This window comes from Chroicocephalus ridibundus, chromosome 3 (genome assembly GCF_963924245.1).
Source record: "Chroicocephalus ridibundus chromosome 3, bChrRid1.1, whole genome shotgun sequence".
NCBI classification, from domain to species: Eukaryota; Metazoa; Chordata; class Aves; order Charadriiformes; family Laridae; genus Chroicocephalus; species Chroicocephalus ridibundus.
In genome coordinates, this window is record NC_086286.1 from 58,118,360 (window position 1) to 58,134,610 (window position 16,251).

The 16,251-nt window shown below is 43.0% G+C and overlaps 1 protein-coding gene across 1 annotated transcript; it reads right to left on the minus strand.

The window, feature by feature from the left end:
• Window positions 1-159: 159 nt before the first annotated feature.
• Window positions 160-10,569, minus strand: NUP43 (nucleoporin 43). The gene is made up of 8 exons (XM_063329283.1): window positions 10,407-10,569; window positions 9,882-10,004; window positions 9,559-9,636; window positions 8,459-8,636; window positions 5,348-5,483; window positions 4,276-4,427; window positions 3,179-3,301; window positions 160-1,897 (listed from the first exon to the last, which is right to left on the minus strand). The coding sequence occupies exons 1-8, from the start codon at window positions 10,524-10,526 to the stop codon at window positions 1,683-1,685; spliced, it is 1,125 nt and encodes a 374-aa protein (XP_063185353.1). The 5' UTR covers window positions 10,527-10,569; the 3' UTR covers window positions 160-1,682.
• Window positions 10,570-16,251: the final 5,682 nt, after the last annotated feature.

Below are 16,251 nucleotides of genomic sequence, written 5' to 3' on the forward strand. Positions count from 1 at the left end.
CGCCCCGACCCGGATGCAGCCCGGCGGCCGCCGACCGCCCCCGCCCGGGGGGGAAGCTCGGGCAGCCCCGGCCCCCGGCCTGGGGCGGGGGGTGCTCGGGCGGCCGGGCCAGGCCCTTGCCCCGGGCGGAGAATACAGAGACCCCCCCTCCTCCGCCGCCAGGTTTCAGGTGCTGCTTTTCCCTTCCGTGGCAGTACCGAACTCGACCGATAAATAGCGAGCGTCTAACGGGGAAAGGAGTTTTGGTGAGCCTCCGTGGTCCAGTTAGTGCCCCAACGAAGGACTTGTTACGGACCAAGGTATGCAAGTCGCCAGGAAGGCAGCCCCATCAGTTACTGCTCAGAGATACATGTCCAGCATTTCTTGTCTGGCAGGGCACTGTGTTCCAAACAACTTGGGAAATGAAATTAAAGCAGCTCTAAGGAGCTTCTTGGACACTCTGTACGTTGTTATACAAAGGGATATATCCCCATCCGTCTCCTCCAGCCAGACACACAAGACATTGCGATGAGGTACGGGATTCTTACCACAACACAGCAAGAAGGTTCTTCTCACCAACATAAAAGTAAAATACACTCTAAAGCGGTTTTGATGGAAAATGTCAGGTAAAAACCTTATAACTTAATCTGCTGCTGCCCAAATCCTGAGGTTTCCCTCCATCCTTCAGATTGTATCCCCAGGATCAGTCCAAGTAACTTTGGGTTATTTACCTTCCTGCAACGATGACTACATCTGTTTGAACTAACTTAGTAAAGTCAGACCAGCATTCTTGTGCAAAACTTTTTATTAAAAAGAGAAAGGGTTCTCTGCACAAAAAGAAGATACAACACTAGTCATGAAATTTAACTTTTCAAAGATTGCAAGAGACCAGATGTGAAATTTTGATTGTGACAAAGACTATGTCTCAAGTTCAGAAAGTTATTCTCACACCTGAAAACACAGCCAACACACCTGTCAATTACAACCTCAACTATAAAAAAACCCCACTTTTCTTTTGGGAGTTACCAGCACATTGTCAAGTTTTAACATGCAGCGTCGATGATGAAGCTGTATATAATCCAAAATAGTGTTACTAAAATGCTAAGATTCCTACAGAACCTTCCACATTTCACAGCTTCAGCAGTTTTCCTTTCCAATTCTCATGAACTAACGTAAAAAGTTTATGTTCCCCTAAATTTATAAAAAAACTCAGCTTAAAAAAACCCATCTCTCTCAGATGACATAAAAAGAATTTCAGAAGAACCCCATAGTTTGGCCTTGGAATTAATACTTGAAAAATATCTTTGGAGCAGCAGGAGAAAATAATAAAAATCAGGGGGTTACCTTCTCTTCACTTGGCATGCGTGTGTATGTATTATAGACATCAGTTTACAGCAAAAAAATTCTTGCCCTAGTGACTACCATCCTGCTTACCAAAACCAAACAGGTACTGAGGAAGAAATAAGAGCAACCTTAGACATACGCTTGTTTTGTTACCCATCCCAGAGCATCAATAACAACATCAATAATAAGTGACAGCTGTCAGAACCTGAGGCACCTTACATTTCTTCTGCAGTACCAGCACCAAGCCGTAGGCCTCTCCCCCACACGCTGATAACAGAATAATGAGCCATTAAGGATGAATCTGACATTTCCCAGGAGTTCAAGGTGATCAGTACTTCAAAAGGATACTGGAGTGGTTTTCATGCGAAAAGTTGTCTGTTCACGTAAATAGCCTCTGCATCGGTACCATATACTAGGCATGGTCCTAAAATATCTAAACTATTCACAGACAAAGTCTGATTTGGAATTAAGTTGGTGATTTCCATGCGGTCTTTGGTAGGATCGTTGCTTAGCCAGGCACTTACTACAGAATGGTTAATGGTATTGTGGGAAAAATAGGTAGTACTTCTTCCTCCTGAAAGAAGGAGAGGGAAAGAGGGAAATAAGTTCCAATTTAGTTTACATATTCTCAGAATTTGGAGATGCGTAGTAGGTATGGGACAGACATAATGGGAATATCATTTTACATTTAAGCCAGTTTTCAGATTACTTAACAGATGTTGTTGTCTCTTTGGTAAATGAAGGAAAAAATAGCTTAAAAAAATAATCAAGTACCTGAAATGATTACAGAAACCTGCTACCAGCTCTGTCCTCGGTTAAGACAAACAGGTCAGCACAGCTAAGAACTCATCTCGCTGAACAAACAGTCTAAGTATCTACAAGTTTTTCTAGGCAGAGACTAAAGCAATGACAGACCTAAGAACAAAAGTCTGTTTATACAGTGTCTTGCTATATTTGGGGCATCAGCTTTGCTTATTCCCTACCGTCCCTTCTCCCTGCTTACTCGGCAGCAAGCGATATACCTGGATTTTTGAAATTTTTTTCCATGTAACATTTTACATTCAAAGTGAAGTCTCAGTTTCGGAACTATCATTCAGTACAAAATTAACAAGTGGCTGAAGTGGTGCTAAAGGGTTTATATTTAATATACCAGAAAACACACAGAGGGGAACTTGAATTGGTTGTCCTGTTGTTTCCCTACATAGGGCTGAGCTTTGAATGGCAACTTTGAGGCCAAAGGCAGCAGATCATATGAAAGTTTCCCCACTGTTTATGGTCTGAAGTGACAAGTAATTAAACAGTCTTTGTGACTAGAATGTGAAAATGAGCGTTTATATTAAGTCAGTATCTTATCTTTAATTAAAATCCTACCACGATACAAAGGGATCCAGTTTCATTAATTGAAAGTTCCAATTATGACCTTGAAGAATAAATTCATAATTCCAGTATCCGATTGATGTATAAGTTATTGCATTATTATAACATTTTGTATACCTCCCTCAGAGACTCATATAACAGTGTGTCATTTAGGCTGCCCTCATGTCTTTTCTTTATACAGGTGATTTTTTAAGTGAACACGATCTATCTTTGAAATACTAGATGTGCCCCTTCACATGCTGGACAGAGTACAGTGGATTAAAAAACCCACAAAACAGACCACAAAACACTCACACGACTATTAACCTCATAAGTAGTTTTCCTGACATGTCTATCTGGGCCTTCTTTCTAAGCAAAGACACCAACTTTTAATTTTCTGTATTAGAATTGTGTTATTAATTGGGTCATGTGAGAACATCAACTTCAATTATGTTGTCAACTGACAAATTCAGTACAGATTGACTTCAAACATCCTTACCTTGATGAAGAAAAGACGGTTTTTCAGACACGTCTGTGGAAGTATCCCAGTGCCAAAGAGATCCATCTTCAGAACACGTAAATAAGTGATCGGGGTTGGAGGGATGGAAGTGAACTTCCCACACTGGAAGTATCAAACCAAAACCAAATAAAACCACTTCAGAACAAGTATCAAGTACTTGGCACACTGCACTTTGGCTAGTATGATGTGGACGTGCACTTAGAAGAACCCAGGGCCCCCACCAAAACCTTCTGTTCTTAGGCATATGTGGGTAGGAGACAAAACCCAGCCCGTACTTGTTCACTGCAGTTTTCCCTCCCGTGGGAGAGAAGAGGACTCTCTTTTGTTGCGTTTTCAGTACTGTGAAAATTGCCAAAGGTTAAAATCTTATCTGAATTTAGGCATTCTGAATACTTTTTCATCCCATCTTCCCTACTGTTAAGTTGAAATCTGCACACAGCATGCATTCTTTCCCAGCACACACATTATTATTTTGTGTCTAAATACCACAACTGTGGAAAAGATATTTAAGTCTGTAAAACTCAACATCTCAAGAAATATTTTTACTCTCTAAATATAATTGTGGCATCAAGTCAAGAAATTTTCATCACAAAATGAGTTGCCATCTTGTTCATATAAAGTTACCAGGAAAGGGAGCTTTTTCCAGCATTGTGGAAGCACCAAATGGATCTATATTATCTTCAGTTTCCCCTCCTTCTTCATGTTTCCAAGTTTGCTAGTAACTGCATTCTTGCTTTACTACACATGCATACCACGGCATCAATTTCTATTTCTATACTTACCCTTCTAGAAACATAGTCATTCTGATTAAATGCACCTAATGACTCATTAAAGAGCTGCTTACTAAGTCTAGTTTTAGTGTACATAAAGTTGGCTTTTAGATATAAACAGCCTCATATACAGAGAAGGAACAAACTGAAGCCAACTGAAAACACATTCAGTAGCAATTATGTGACTGCTTTCTATCGTAGTTACACCACCTAATTTTTTTTTTTTTTTTTTTTTTTTTTTTTTTACAGAAATTAGAAGTGTCTATAATGCCACTTTCTTCTCCCCCCTCCATTTCAGATACTTACTTTCTGCTTCATGAGCGTTCAGCAGGGACACTGGTATAGTACCTTGCCTGATGTCCCATATACTCAGCATCCCATCCTGGCCCCCCGTGGCCACAATATGCTGCTGATTGGGGTGCCTGTCCACACAGTGCAGTGGAACTCTGTCACCTGTCCTGCAAAGGAGAAGGAAAAAAAAGAAAAAACCCAGACATGAATTCTTTATTCAGCTTCTATTTTCTCCTCCTTAATGAGTAGCAGTGTTGACAAACACGGTAACGGTATCGACTGCAGCTTCAATTCCGCATCACTACAGGCTGAAGCCGCATGACATCTACTGGAAATTAGAGGTATGGCAATAACACGAAGCTGCACTTGGATGAGCATCAGGTTCTGTGCCCTATGGTATACAGGCATCTATGCCATATCTGACAGCTTTACAGGAGCAAGAAAATGTTGCATACAGATAATGCTCTAAGTACACCTACAATAATAAGAAGGTTACTCTGAAATTCATATTATAGTTACAGTTTCAACATCTACGAAGAATTACAAAGGGAGACTGGACACTAACAAAACCAGGTACCTCAACCACAGCTTATTAACAGCAATAGAAATTATTCCACAGACAACAGGGTTTGAACCTAGCTCAGTTTGTTTTCTCACAATACCGCATAAGGCACAAAACTATCATTCAAATGCCATAAACTCTATATTAGGCCTGTGGAGAAAAACAGATGTAAAGTATATTTAATTAGGGAAAGAGACAGAGTTCTGGGCTGAGGGCTGGTTTTTGTGGTGTTGTTTTGTTTTTTTCTTAAAAAGGAGCAAGTGTACAGGTGCAATAGTCCTTCAAGAGTTAAGTCATAAAACAGATCACCTAAATAAAATGCTCAGCCACAATAGTAATTCAGCCATTAAGCAGAGTCTGCTTTTGATTATTTAAATATCACAGAAGTTAAAAACCTTCTAAAAAAAAAAAATCAATCATTTATCATCCCATTCATTGTCAAGACAGTAACAGGAAAGACCTAAATCAGATTATATAAAGCAGCACATGCTTCTCAGTAAATATGCAAAACAAAGAAGGTCTTACAAAGAAAATATTTGAGATGGCTCATTTCTTTGCTGTCTGAGGTCCCATATTTTTAACTGTCCAATTGAATTTACTGTCAAGATCTCAGTTGTGCGAAGGAAAGTCACTGCATGGAGTGTACTGCTGTCTGCATTGTCTGCAAGAGAGATGAGGAAAGCATTCAGAAAACCCTACAGAATGCTAGTCTCTATTTATTTACAACAAAATATCTCTTTTTTAGAAAACAGAACACAGCTGCTTAAACATGGTTACAACCTTTCTGCATTTCTGGGGCAGAGACAGACCAATGAAATGTGAAATTTTAAGCGTTGCAAGGTACCCGGTGAAAAAGAAGCCCTTGCTTCCTATATCAAACACTACTGAGACAAATCTGTAAGAAGCTATATTTAATTAGCTCTGGTGCTTACAGAACTACCTGTTGATATATAAGATTTCTTTCTATAGTTCCTAAGAGGAGGAAACAATTTAGCCAGGTCCGTGGTTTTTGTAAGAGTTTTCTTTATATGCTCTGCATCTACTGATGTGAGGCAAGCTATGGAGCTTGCCATGGTGCAGTTCTTTTGAACACAAGAAATGGTAATTCTGGCTGAGAACATTAAGCAGTTGTATACAGAAGCACTTAATTCACCAACTTTCTTTAGACCTTTTCTAAGAACTGTCAATGTGATATCCATCCCTGTCCCAGAAGCCTCTCATAGTTGGTTCTGTTTTACCTCAAACCAGAATTACGCTTTGCTTGTTAATCTTAATAACTCAATGGCAAAGCTCTTCTTTCAGGTCCTTTTCTCTAGTGCTTCTTTTGGTCAGAATAATTTACAATGTCAAACACTTCAAAGCATTGAGGTGAAACTTTTGAGGCTTTAGGAAAGAATAACATACACACCATACTCTTCTGTTTTGATTGTTACTATATATAAACTTTTCATCTTGATTATGATGGGGTAACATTGTTAAGTTTACTTTCACCTCAAGCATTTTAAAATTCCTTGTGTAAGTCCATACTGAAAATACAGGTGACTTTTTTCTGCATAAGATGCAAACCTTTTCTGATATTAAGACAGACGATTTACATTGACGCCTGGTTATAGATATTTGAATGAGTTTTCTTTTCTGCCTGAAAGCTGAGGGGAACAAAAAACCAGAAGTGTTAGCTTGCCGAATACTAAAGTTCTAAATGATTTACAATTTTGTGACAGAATAACAGTAAGTGATTTAGCAACGATACATCTTTTGGCTCAAAAAGATTTTTACATCACCTCTAACTTTGGAGATTTTTTCCTACCACAACTGACTATAAACATATCGATTTTGTGTTATACTCTTAAATCCATGAAACAATAACAAAAATAGCAAGGTAGTCCTTTACAAATATTTCATGAGGTACAAGAATTCTTAAAACATGTTGAGGGTTCAGCTCAGCGCATGGGAAATGTGAAGGTGCATTGAATTGGGAACCAGTACAAAGAATTGCTTACACCACAGAACTCCATCCTGAAGTTGGAAGCACTTGAAAGAACTTCGAGAAATTGAAAGCATCTTCCAAGATGTTCACTCCCCTCCTCCAACTTTTACTGTAAAGTAATCTCTAGTCAATGAGTTCATGCTAGTCCCTTCCACACAACTCCAGGTAAACTTCACTTACTAAGTCATAGGGGTGATTGATTTATTTATGGACCATTCCTATTGTAACATTTCCCTTCCCATTTCCAAAAGGAAATGTCTCAATTAATTCACATGTGATTTCTTAAGTGTTTATGCACCACCAAATCTCAATGCAAAGTCTTACTGCAGCATAACACTGGCTGATGCTACCACTACAAAGCACACATTTTTACATAGTACTGTCAAGGGAGCACTAAAAAAAAAACTAAACAACTTGCATGTGTAAGCATCTGACCAATTGCCCAAAGAAAAATACATTTTTTTTTTGTGGACATCTGCTTCCTGTGAGTCAGCAAAACATTCTACTCTATTAAACTTATATACAGATACTAACACAGAGTATTCTGGTACAAGTTAAAATGTTACAATAAAATTATCCTTCTTAAACCAGTTAATGTTCTCGCCCCTCAAAGGGAAAGTGGCTGTGTTTTGGGGGCACATGCTAATAAATTCTGCCTCATGTTTTGCTACCTTTTTTTTTTTTTAAAGGCATAGAAAGGTTTTCTACCTGAATTCTCAAGGAGCTTCAGTAAAGAACTGTAAGCAATTAATAGGATTTATCTTGTGTGTGTGTGTATACAGCCATCCACACATAAGTACTCCCTCTAGAAATCCCAGAGTACTTCCTTCCTTAATTGGCTTACCACTGTGTAAATTCCTTCATCTGTTAGAGGCATGATTTCGCTTGAGGAGAAACACAGGCACTGTGTCAAACTGTAGTTTCAAGGAGAAAGTCCCAGTTTAATAATGCCAGTATCAAACATAGCATTACTGTCCTTCAAATTATTTCTGCTTTTAAGTTTCATTTTCAACAGATGCTACAAACTCGTATTCTATTTTCATGAGACTAGCATAACAGAAGAGTTGAGAATTACCAGGTTTTGACAACTTTCGCATGATCTGTTAGTCTAGGAAATATGGAGCTTTTTCACTAAGGGAGAAGTGATCACTGTAAGCCATGATATCTGGCAGAAGAACAATGGTGTTCCTTTAGACACAGCGAACTAGATGTTTCTGAATATGGACACCAGGCAGGTTAATCTTAATACAAAGAGTGAATTGAAATGACCATTTCACTGACCTCCAGTTATGAAGAACTTGGGACACAATACTACTTGAAGTCTAACCATATTTCTCGTATACTTTCATAGCATTTAACAATTCTAGATGAAACAGAAGCCTACAGAGAATGTTTGGCTCAAAAATTCTCCATCGGTTAAAACATTAACTTGCAAATATCTGAATGAATATAGAAATACATTTGAAATACAATTCAGGTACACAAAGTCTGTAGGAATACAGGAATATCTGGAGCAAATACATTCAACTTGGAATATTTAATTCAATTCTCAATTGACTTCCTACTTTTTTTTTTGGTTATTGTTTGAGAAGCTAAAAACCAAACAAGCTACTCCAAATTAAAATAGTTTGAACAGTTATTTCACATACCTATAGTTCTTACTGCATCCTTTTGGTCAGCTCTGAAGAGATTTATTCTACCATCTTCTCCAACAGTGACAATTTCTGGGTTGTTGCAAATGACTCCAGTACATGCTGCTCCACCACAAGACGTGTCTTGATCCACATGATAATGGGCTTTCTCCCACCGATGGTTGGCGGATAAAGTCTAAATAGTAACCGGACATTAAATTCTGCTGTTAAATAATGATCCTGATAGACCAAAGCTTCCAGAATACTCACGAAACCACAAACAAGCTCCAGGAAAGCCACACTACCTCACAAGAATGAGAATCTCCTACACAAATAAGAATCAAGAGATCTACATTTTCCTCAACTCTTGAGCACACAACCCTTCAATGAAACATTGATTATTTCTTCTCTGAACCAGTTTTCTCATATGAGCTAAAAATCAGAAAGAACACACTCTATTTATAAACTGTGAAACATCTTTCACTAGACTTATCCCTTTGGTCTTTCCCCAGGACAAGAGAAAAGAGCTGAGGCTTTTACAAAATATAAGGTCAGATTTACATTTTGATTGCAAGGAATTCGGTTTATTTTAGGTACCATATCAAACTATTAACAATTAGCCTTTGCTGCGTCATTATGAATGCATTAAAAAGCCATTACACATTTATTTTCCATGATTTAACACCAAAGCAAAAGAATTCAAAGTTTACGTTTCTTCCCTCACATGACAATTGTGAGAAGAAATTCAACATGAGTCATTTAGTTCAAAAATGCAAAAACTCTAATAAGGCAGACACAAGTCCATTAATAGCAACTCCCCCAAAACCAATCTAAACTCTTAAACTATGTTTTCAGTGAGTGGACAATTTGGTTACAGATACATACTAGCAGATAACCCAGTCTATCTGGCTCTGGAATCTAATTTATGTAGTATGTGTGCAAAATGCTTTTTTGTTTCCTTGTATGTATAAAGCCAATGCTTTTTCTAACAGACTTCAAAAAAGTGATTTTGGTATGCAGATGTTTCTTGCTCTGGTACTTTTGAGAAATCTTACGCTGAGATCAAAGTGACTTGTGTTACACAGAATAGCAGCTTAAAGCCAGGGCAAGTTACTTACCTGGTTATTTTGATGATGACGGAATACAGTTACAGTTCCTGTTGATGAGGCAACCACTATTCTCTCTTGATCCAAAAACTAAAGAGAGATAAGAAGCATACTATTAGTTGATATCAGTACCATTTTGATTTTAGAGTAACCTAAATTATTGCTAGGTATAGTAAAAAAAAACCAAACCAAAAAAAACCAGCCAACAACCCACAAACCGATACTGGTTGTTTTTTTCTCTTCATAAGAATTTTTCTTGGTCAATCTCAGCATTTTGACAGCTCACTATCACTTAATTTCTTCTAGTACAGATCTGTTCAACACAGCTATTTTACCTGCATGTCCATAACATCACCGTTGTGCCTGATGTCACACAGCAGCTGAGGCTCTCCTTGATATTCACCATTGATGCCCGCATTGCCAAGGTCTCCAATAGACCAAATGGAGATCCTGTTGTCCTGTACAGGAACGACACCACCAGTTTTACTCGAAGACGCTTTTGAAAGTATCTAACAACAAGGCAGCCCGGGTGTCACCGCCTTCTCTCTACAGCCAGGGAAAGCAACGGGCTGCAGGCCGCGCACCGCTCCGGAGGAAGCCTCCGCCGGCCGGAGGAGTGGGGGGAAGCGGGATAACCCTGCCGAGCAGTGGGGCGGGACCCCGCCTTCCACCGGGACGCGAGCAAGGCTCAGCCAAGCGAAAACCGGGACCGCCTGGGCTGGGGGTGCTAACAGGGGGCTCCGGCGCCGCTCTCCCGCGCCAGGCTGAGGGGGCCGAGGGGGCGGGGGGCGCCGCCGCCGGTCCCACGCCCCGGCGGGAAGGACGCGCCGCGCCTCCGCACCCGCCCGCCGGCCCGCTACCTCGTTGTCCCAGGAGCCGGTGGCGAAGACGTCGGGGGGGTGGAGGGCGGCGGCGGGCAGGGGCCGCCAGCGGGTCTTGCTGATCTTCTGCGACACGAACTTGGCGCACACCTCCTCCATGGCCGCCCCCGCCGCGCGCCGGCTCCCGCCCGCCCCGCGCCGCGCCTGCTGATTGGCTGCGGCGCGACGGCGGGCGCGGAGGGACAAGGTTAGGGCGCGGGGGCGGAGAGCGTGAGCGCGCCCGGGTGGGCCAGCGCCGGGCATGGCGGGGAGCAGGGTGGCAGCCTGAACGGCACCGCCCTATGTAGCAGCCGCGCAGCGCCAGCTGCCGGCGCTTACCGGCAGCCCCGACCGTTCGCTCACCGGTAAGGCCACGAGGGGCGGGGGGGGTGCTGCCGCGGCCCTGCCCGGCCCTGCCCGGCCCTGCCCGGCCCTGCCGCTGCGAGCTCGGGCCTCGCCATCACGGGCAGCAAAGCCGCTGCACCGGCGCGCATCGCCCAGGCACTACTTGCCGAATCGGGTCCGGGAGAGGAAGAAATAAAGAAATAATTGAATTTTCCGGTGTATATTTACCGGCTGCTCAGCTGGGCCGCCTTCCCCCCGAGAACGTTACGTGTCTGTGTCATCTTCGCAAGGTCGCCAACTTTTATTTTCTCCAAATCAATGACTTTTAAAGCAACTAATAATCTGTGGTCGGGGTTTGCTTTTAAATATCTGGGAGTGATACTCTTCTCCCTCTGTCAGATTCCTGACTGTACAGAAAGAAGTACAACAATAATTTATTTTCTTCCGAATAGCACATTAAACCAAACAAAGGCACACATGTACTTTCTTTACCGTATTTCACGTGAGACATAAACAACTGCAATAAAAAAATCAGAGGTTTCTTGTAAAACGAGCCAAAGGCTGACATTGCTACATTGTCATTTCAGAGGATTCAGTCACTGCAGTGCAGTAAGGGACTTTCTCGCAAGCACCATCCTACTTTTACAACCTGATTTTCTGCTGCATTTTTTTTCAAAGCTGCCACTGCTAGCGCTCTGTCAGGTGGATTTACCGGCATTAGTGGCAGTGGCTTGGTCAAACTTCCAGCTGTGTTATTGCAGTTTGCCTGCCAGAGCCATCTGTCAGTTTTTTTCTATACAGCATTCTTGAGTTCCCCATCAAGTCCGCTGTGCCGTCTTGTAATAATTCAGATGTGGTACCAAATCAGTGGTATTTTATATGCTTTATGCATCATTTGAACTTCAGTCGTGAGGAACTTTTATTTTCATGTACAACAGAATACAACACTGAACGTATTCAACAAGCTGGATGCTATTGTAGCCTGCCGTACTGCAAGCCTTAAAACCGCTTTGTTGCATGCTGCAGTAGCATTATTGTTGTACAATAGCCAATACCTCTGGTGCCCTGTATTAAGCTGCTAACAGCAATCCTGCAAGTCACTGTCAACTCCAAGGGTATTTTCAGCTAACTCTCATAACACTCGTGAGAAAGGTCAATAGGCAGCCTCAGAATACAGCTCAGCTACAGACCAGATAGCTAAAAGTGGAAGAGATAACACTTTAGGATTATTTAAATGCTTTATTAGGCAAACTTCTTTTTTTTTTGTTACTTTATTATTTCTCTGTGTATATTTTCTCTTGTGCTCCTGGATGGTTTCCTTCTTTACTCAGGATTGCTTGTTCAAAAGCACTTGGGAAGTATTAAGGGGAGTAGATTGGTCATAGAGGCTTATTTTCATTAAAAGGGAAAGAAGAATCACAATTTTTCTTCCCTGTCTTACACTTTTTTTTAAGAAAATGTTGGCAGCGTCTGATGTGATGGAGGTGAGAGCTGTGATGGATGTAGGGCTGCTCTGTAAAGCTATAAATATATTCTCTGTGTTTGATCACTATGAAAGATGTTTACTGTGTTAGTGTGTTGTTTCAGTGTGATAGCAGATTTAAATAAACAAATAAAAGGAGGAAACAAACACGGGGAGAAAATACGCCTCATCAAATATTTCTGAGGTTGTCAAAAAGGATGTTAAATTCTAGACAAAGCTGACTCTGGGCATTGGGTCCAAACTTATTAGCTAAGACAACAAGGAGCATCTATTGATTATCCTTAAATGTGGCTAAAGCTAGGAGTGTGAGTGAAAGGGAAGAAAATGGAAAGTATGCCTCTCCCTCTGCCAGAGGTTAGGGGGCCTGGGAATGAAGGCACTTACTAAATCAGTGGGTGTAATAGGGGAGGATAAAGCTAATTCTGAACCCTATTTGCTTATAATCTGCTTTCCTCCAATTATCATTGAACAATATTTTAAGAAATTTATTTGGAGACACCATATTTACTGTTGGTCGTAACTCCTGGACTCGTGCCCAGTTCCATGCCTTGAAGAAGCGCAGTCGCTATGCAGGGTACTGCCGAGCAGATTGAAGAGCAGAGTGCCAGGGCCCCGGGGGCGTTCATAAGCCTTACTTGCCCCACCCCGGGGCTCCCATCTGGGCTGGGGCACGCACTGCTGGCTTCAGCTGTGTTGTAGGAGGGCCCGTGCCCAGCCACATCCCTGCCCTGGTGGCTGGCTTGACGTGGGGCCTGACTTGTCACTTTGCTTTTACTTGATGGCAAAACCATTACCGTCCCCAGCCCTGCTCTGCTTGCCTCGCTTGGACACCGTGGGATGGTGTCCTGCTGTGTGGCATTGTCATCCCTGGCTCCAGGCTCACCTTCTCTCACAGAGGGGTCCCAGTCCTGCTGCTCCCTAACACGGAGAGTCACTGATGTGCGTGGGTCCTTCTCATCTCCTCTTTGAGTGCAGGGCTGTGAAAAGAGGGATGCGGAGTTCAAAATAATGTGAGTTTATGAAATGGAAATACAAAATCAAAGTACACACCAAACTGGCTTGAGACTGCAGGGAAAGAAATTAGATGAAAGAGAGTGATTAATTAAAGCCAGAATGGAGGCAAGGAGAGGAGTGACTGTAGGTGTAGAAGCCAATTAGTGTGGGGTATGGGACATAACTGCGGAAATGTTCAGCAGGAACATTTCACACGGAAATTTCTGCTTGTAGTATGTATATGCAGAAGCAGATGGGATCAGACAGTGATGATCAACTTTTCATACGCTTTTTAAATTCAAAGAATTTTAAAAATCTAATGGGTTCATGAGGTGGGAGGGAAGGGATGAAACAGAAATAGTAGCGTGGAGGGGTTTATATATAAATGTATATAAGTACTGCTAAGAGATTGAGATGTGGGTGAATGTGCGGAAAAGGAGAGAGATCCGTCATGTGCTTAAAATTAGTGGGATCTCCATGTCAGAACAATCAAATGATGGCCCACTCTGGCTGCTGGCATTCCCATGCCTCCTCCCTAACAGGGCTGTCCGTGCACCAGCATGGACCTGGAGAGTCAAGGGAGATGGCTCTACCTGTGGAAGATGTAGAAGATGGCTCTACCTGCAACTGGCAGTGGACACCCAGGGACCAAGGTGCTCATGCTGGTTTGGACAAGTGAGGGGGAAGAGGATACAGGAATGCTGAGTGTCAGAGCAGATGGAATGTTTCCACGTGAATGCTGATGGGCAGGAAACATTTTAATTTATTTTTTTTAATTTCTGCTTGTCTTTAGCGTAGAATGTCTACATTCCTTTTAGTTTTATCGTAATGGATATGCTCTTAATAAGTTTACATAAATGCACTCATGGCCTGGGCCTATAAAGCAGAAAGAGCTAGGGACCCTCAAGTTTGTTTACTGCACAACTGGGTGCATCCTGTCGCTATTGGTGCATGTTAGTTTCTCAGGGCCCTTTGAGGCAACTTGGCTCTCAGAAACTTGCAGAGACGAATGCTGTTTCCTTCACACATGCCTGGTATCCATCCAAGACACCTCAGATATTGCTTAGGAAGGCTCACGCTTATGTTCTTGTCATTCTCTGAACAGTCATGCCAAGAATGTAGCCAAGAGATGGACAATAGGTACATTCAGTCCGAAAGTGCCTGGGCAAGCCTGCGAGTTCCTGGGAGATAAAGGTGGGCTCTTTCTCTGTGCGCTGTGACGAGCTGAACCCTAATTCAGGCTGGTGCTGGTCAGCAGCGTCAGTTCCCATGTAAATGGTTTCTCTTGTGTTTCTGGTCTCCCAAGGGGGTAAGTATCCCTGGAATGCTTTTAAACATGGGCCAGCTAGTTTCTTGCCAACAGCCTCTCTATGTGAGAGCAATGCAGTTTGCTTGCATCTGACAACAGAAAACGCCTTTTGCATTTAAAACAATGAAGTATTTTTGTGTGTGTATTTTTACAATGTCTGTCTGTTCACTGTATTTGCTGCCCTTTGGGAATTCCTCTAACTCCACGGCTTCTTTCCTTCTCTCCCAGCCCACTGGATACAATAGGGAGACCTTTTATGTTCTGGGGCAGGCTGGGAGTCTCTCACGGACTGTAGAGCAGCTGCCAGATCATGCTTAGGAGAAGTCAGATGGAGAATACAGAATGAAGCAGTGGCTCTGTCTCCAGGATTAAAAGACTCAGATGGGAAAGGTCTGGGCAGTCTATGGATGGGACCTGGTGTATGCATCGGGCAACTGCCAGATTTGCCCTGGATTGACTGCTAGCCAGAAAAACAGATGCCCACCTTCAGCTCATTTCCTTCACCCGAGCCAGCAATGATGGGATGGAGTATATGTGTTGCGTGGAACTGGAACAGGCTCATCCCTCCCAGCATGGGTTCTTGCACAGAAGATGATGTTATCTGTGTCTCCCATGGTGGTATGTTAGGCTATGTGTGTCCTTGTATCAGGAACGCTTTTAAGAAACAATATAATATTTGAATTTATATCTGCTGGATGATGCCTTGTTTTCTCTAATGTTTACACAACCTACTATTGATAGGGCCTATCCATTCATAGTTATGTATCGCTATTCCCATGTTTCAAAAGAAACGATACGAAAACCGTGCTGTCTGGCACCAAGCAGATGACATCCCTGCGCCGTTGTGCCTGGTTAAGAGAGGAAGTGCTGCAGAATTATGTGTGGAAGCTCGTTCGCAGGGACCAGAAGGGGGCACAAATGTAGAAGTCTGACAGCAGGTTCCCCAAAACTGTCTGCAATAATGGAATTTGCTTTCCCTTAAAAAAAAACAAAAACAAACAACCGAACAATAGAAACACATATAAATAACAGGTGGCAAACGAAGATTGGTGGGTAAATTGATCATTGAGGGGTTCAGGAGTACCCAGGAATACCACATGACTGTAGGAAATTAATTCTGTGGTTTTCTGCATTATGCTGCGGGAGGAACCGGAGGTGCAACTTTTCCCTTAAGATCGCTACTTCATGGTGCGCCTACGCTGGGACAGAGCGTCAGTTCGGCGTTTTATTAAATTCCGAGTCACTGATGTTATGACCTCGGCGCCTTTTAAAAGGAATTTTAAGTCGTAACTTCGTCCTACGACAGCATCGCGCTCGTAGCAGGCCGTCGGTGCCCCTGGCAGCCTTTAGCCGTACGGACAGGTGTGCCAACTCTCATAACCGCCCCCATCCCTCCCCATTCTTTTTGGGGGGGGGTGGGGTGAAGGGGGTGTTGTTTTCCATGGGCTCGGTCACATCCTCCCTTCGCCACTTCCCCCCCCCCCCCCCCCCCCACTGACTGCCGCCTGCGGGGCGGAGGCGCGGCGGCCGTCCTCGGAGACTGACCAATGGCAGCCTCCGACACGTAGGCCTGGCCCGCGCGGGCTCGCGACGGCCAATAGGCGCGCCCCATGCATAATGCCGCGCGGCGGGACGGCGGTAATTGGCTCCGTCGCAAGGGCGCGCGCTGGACCGCCGCGGCGGCGCGGGGCGGGGGGGGAGGTGGTGGCGCCGCC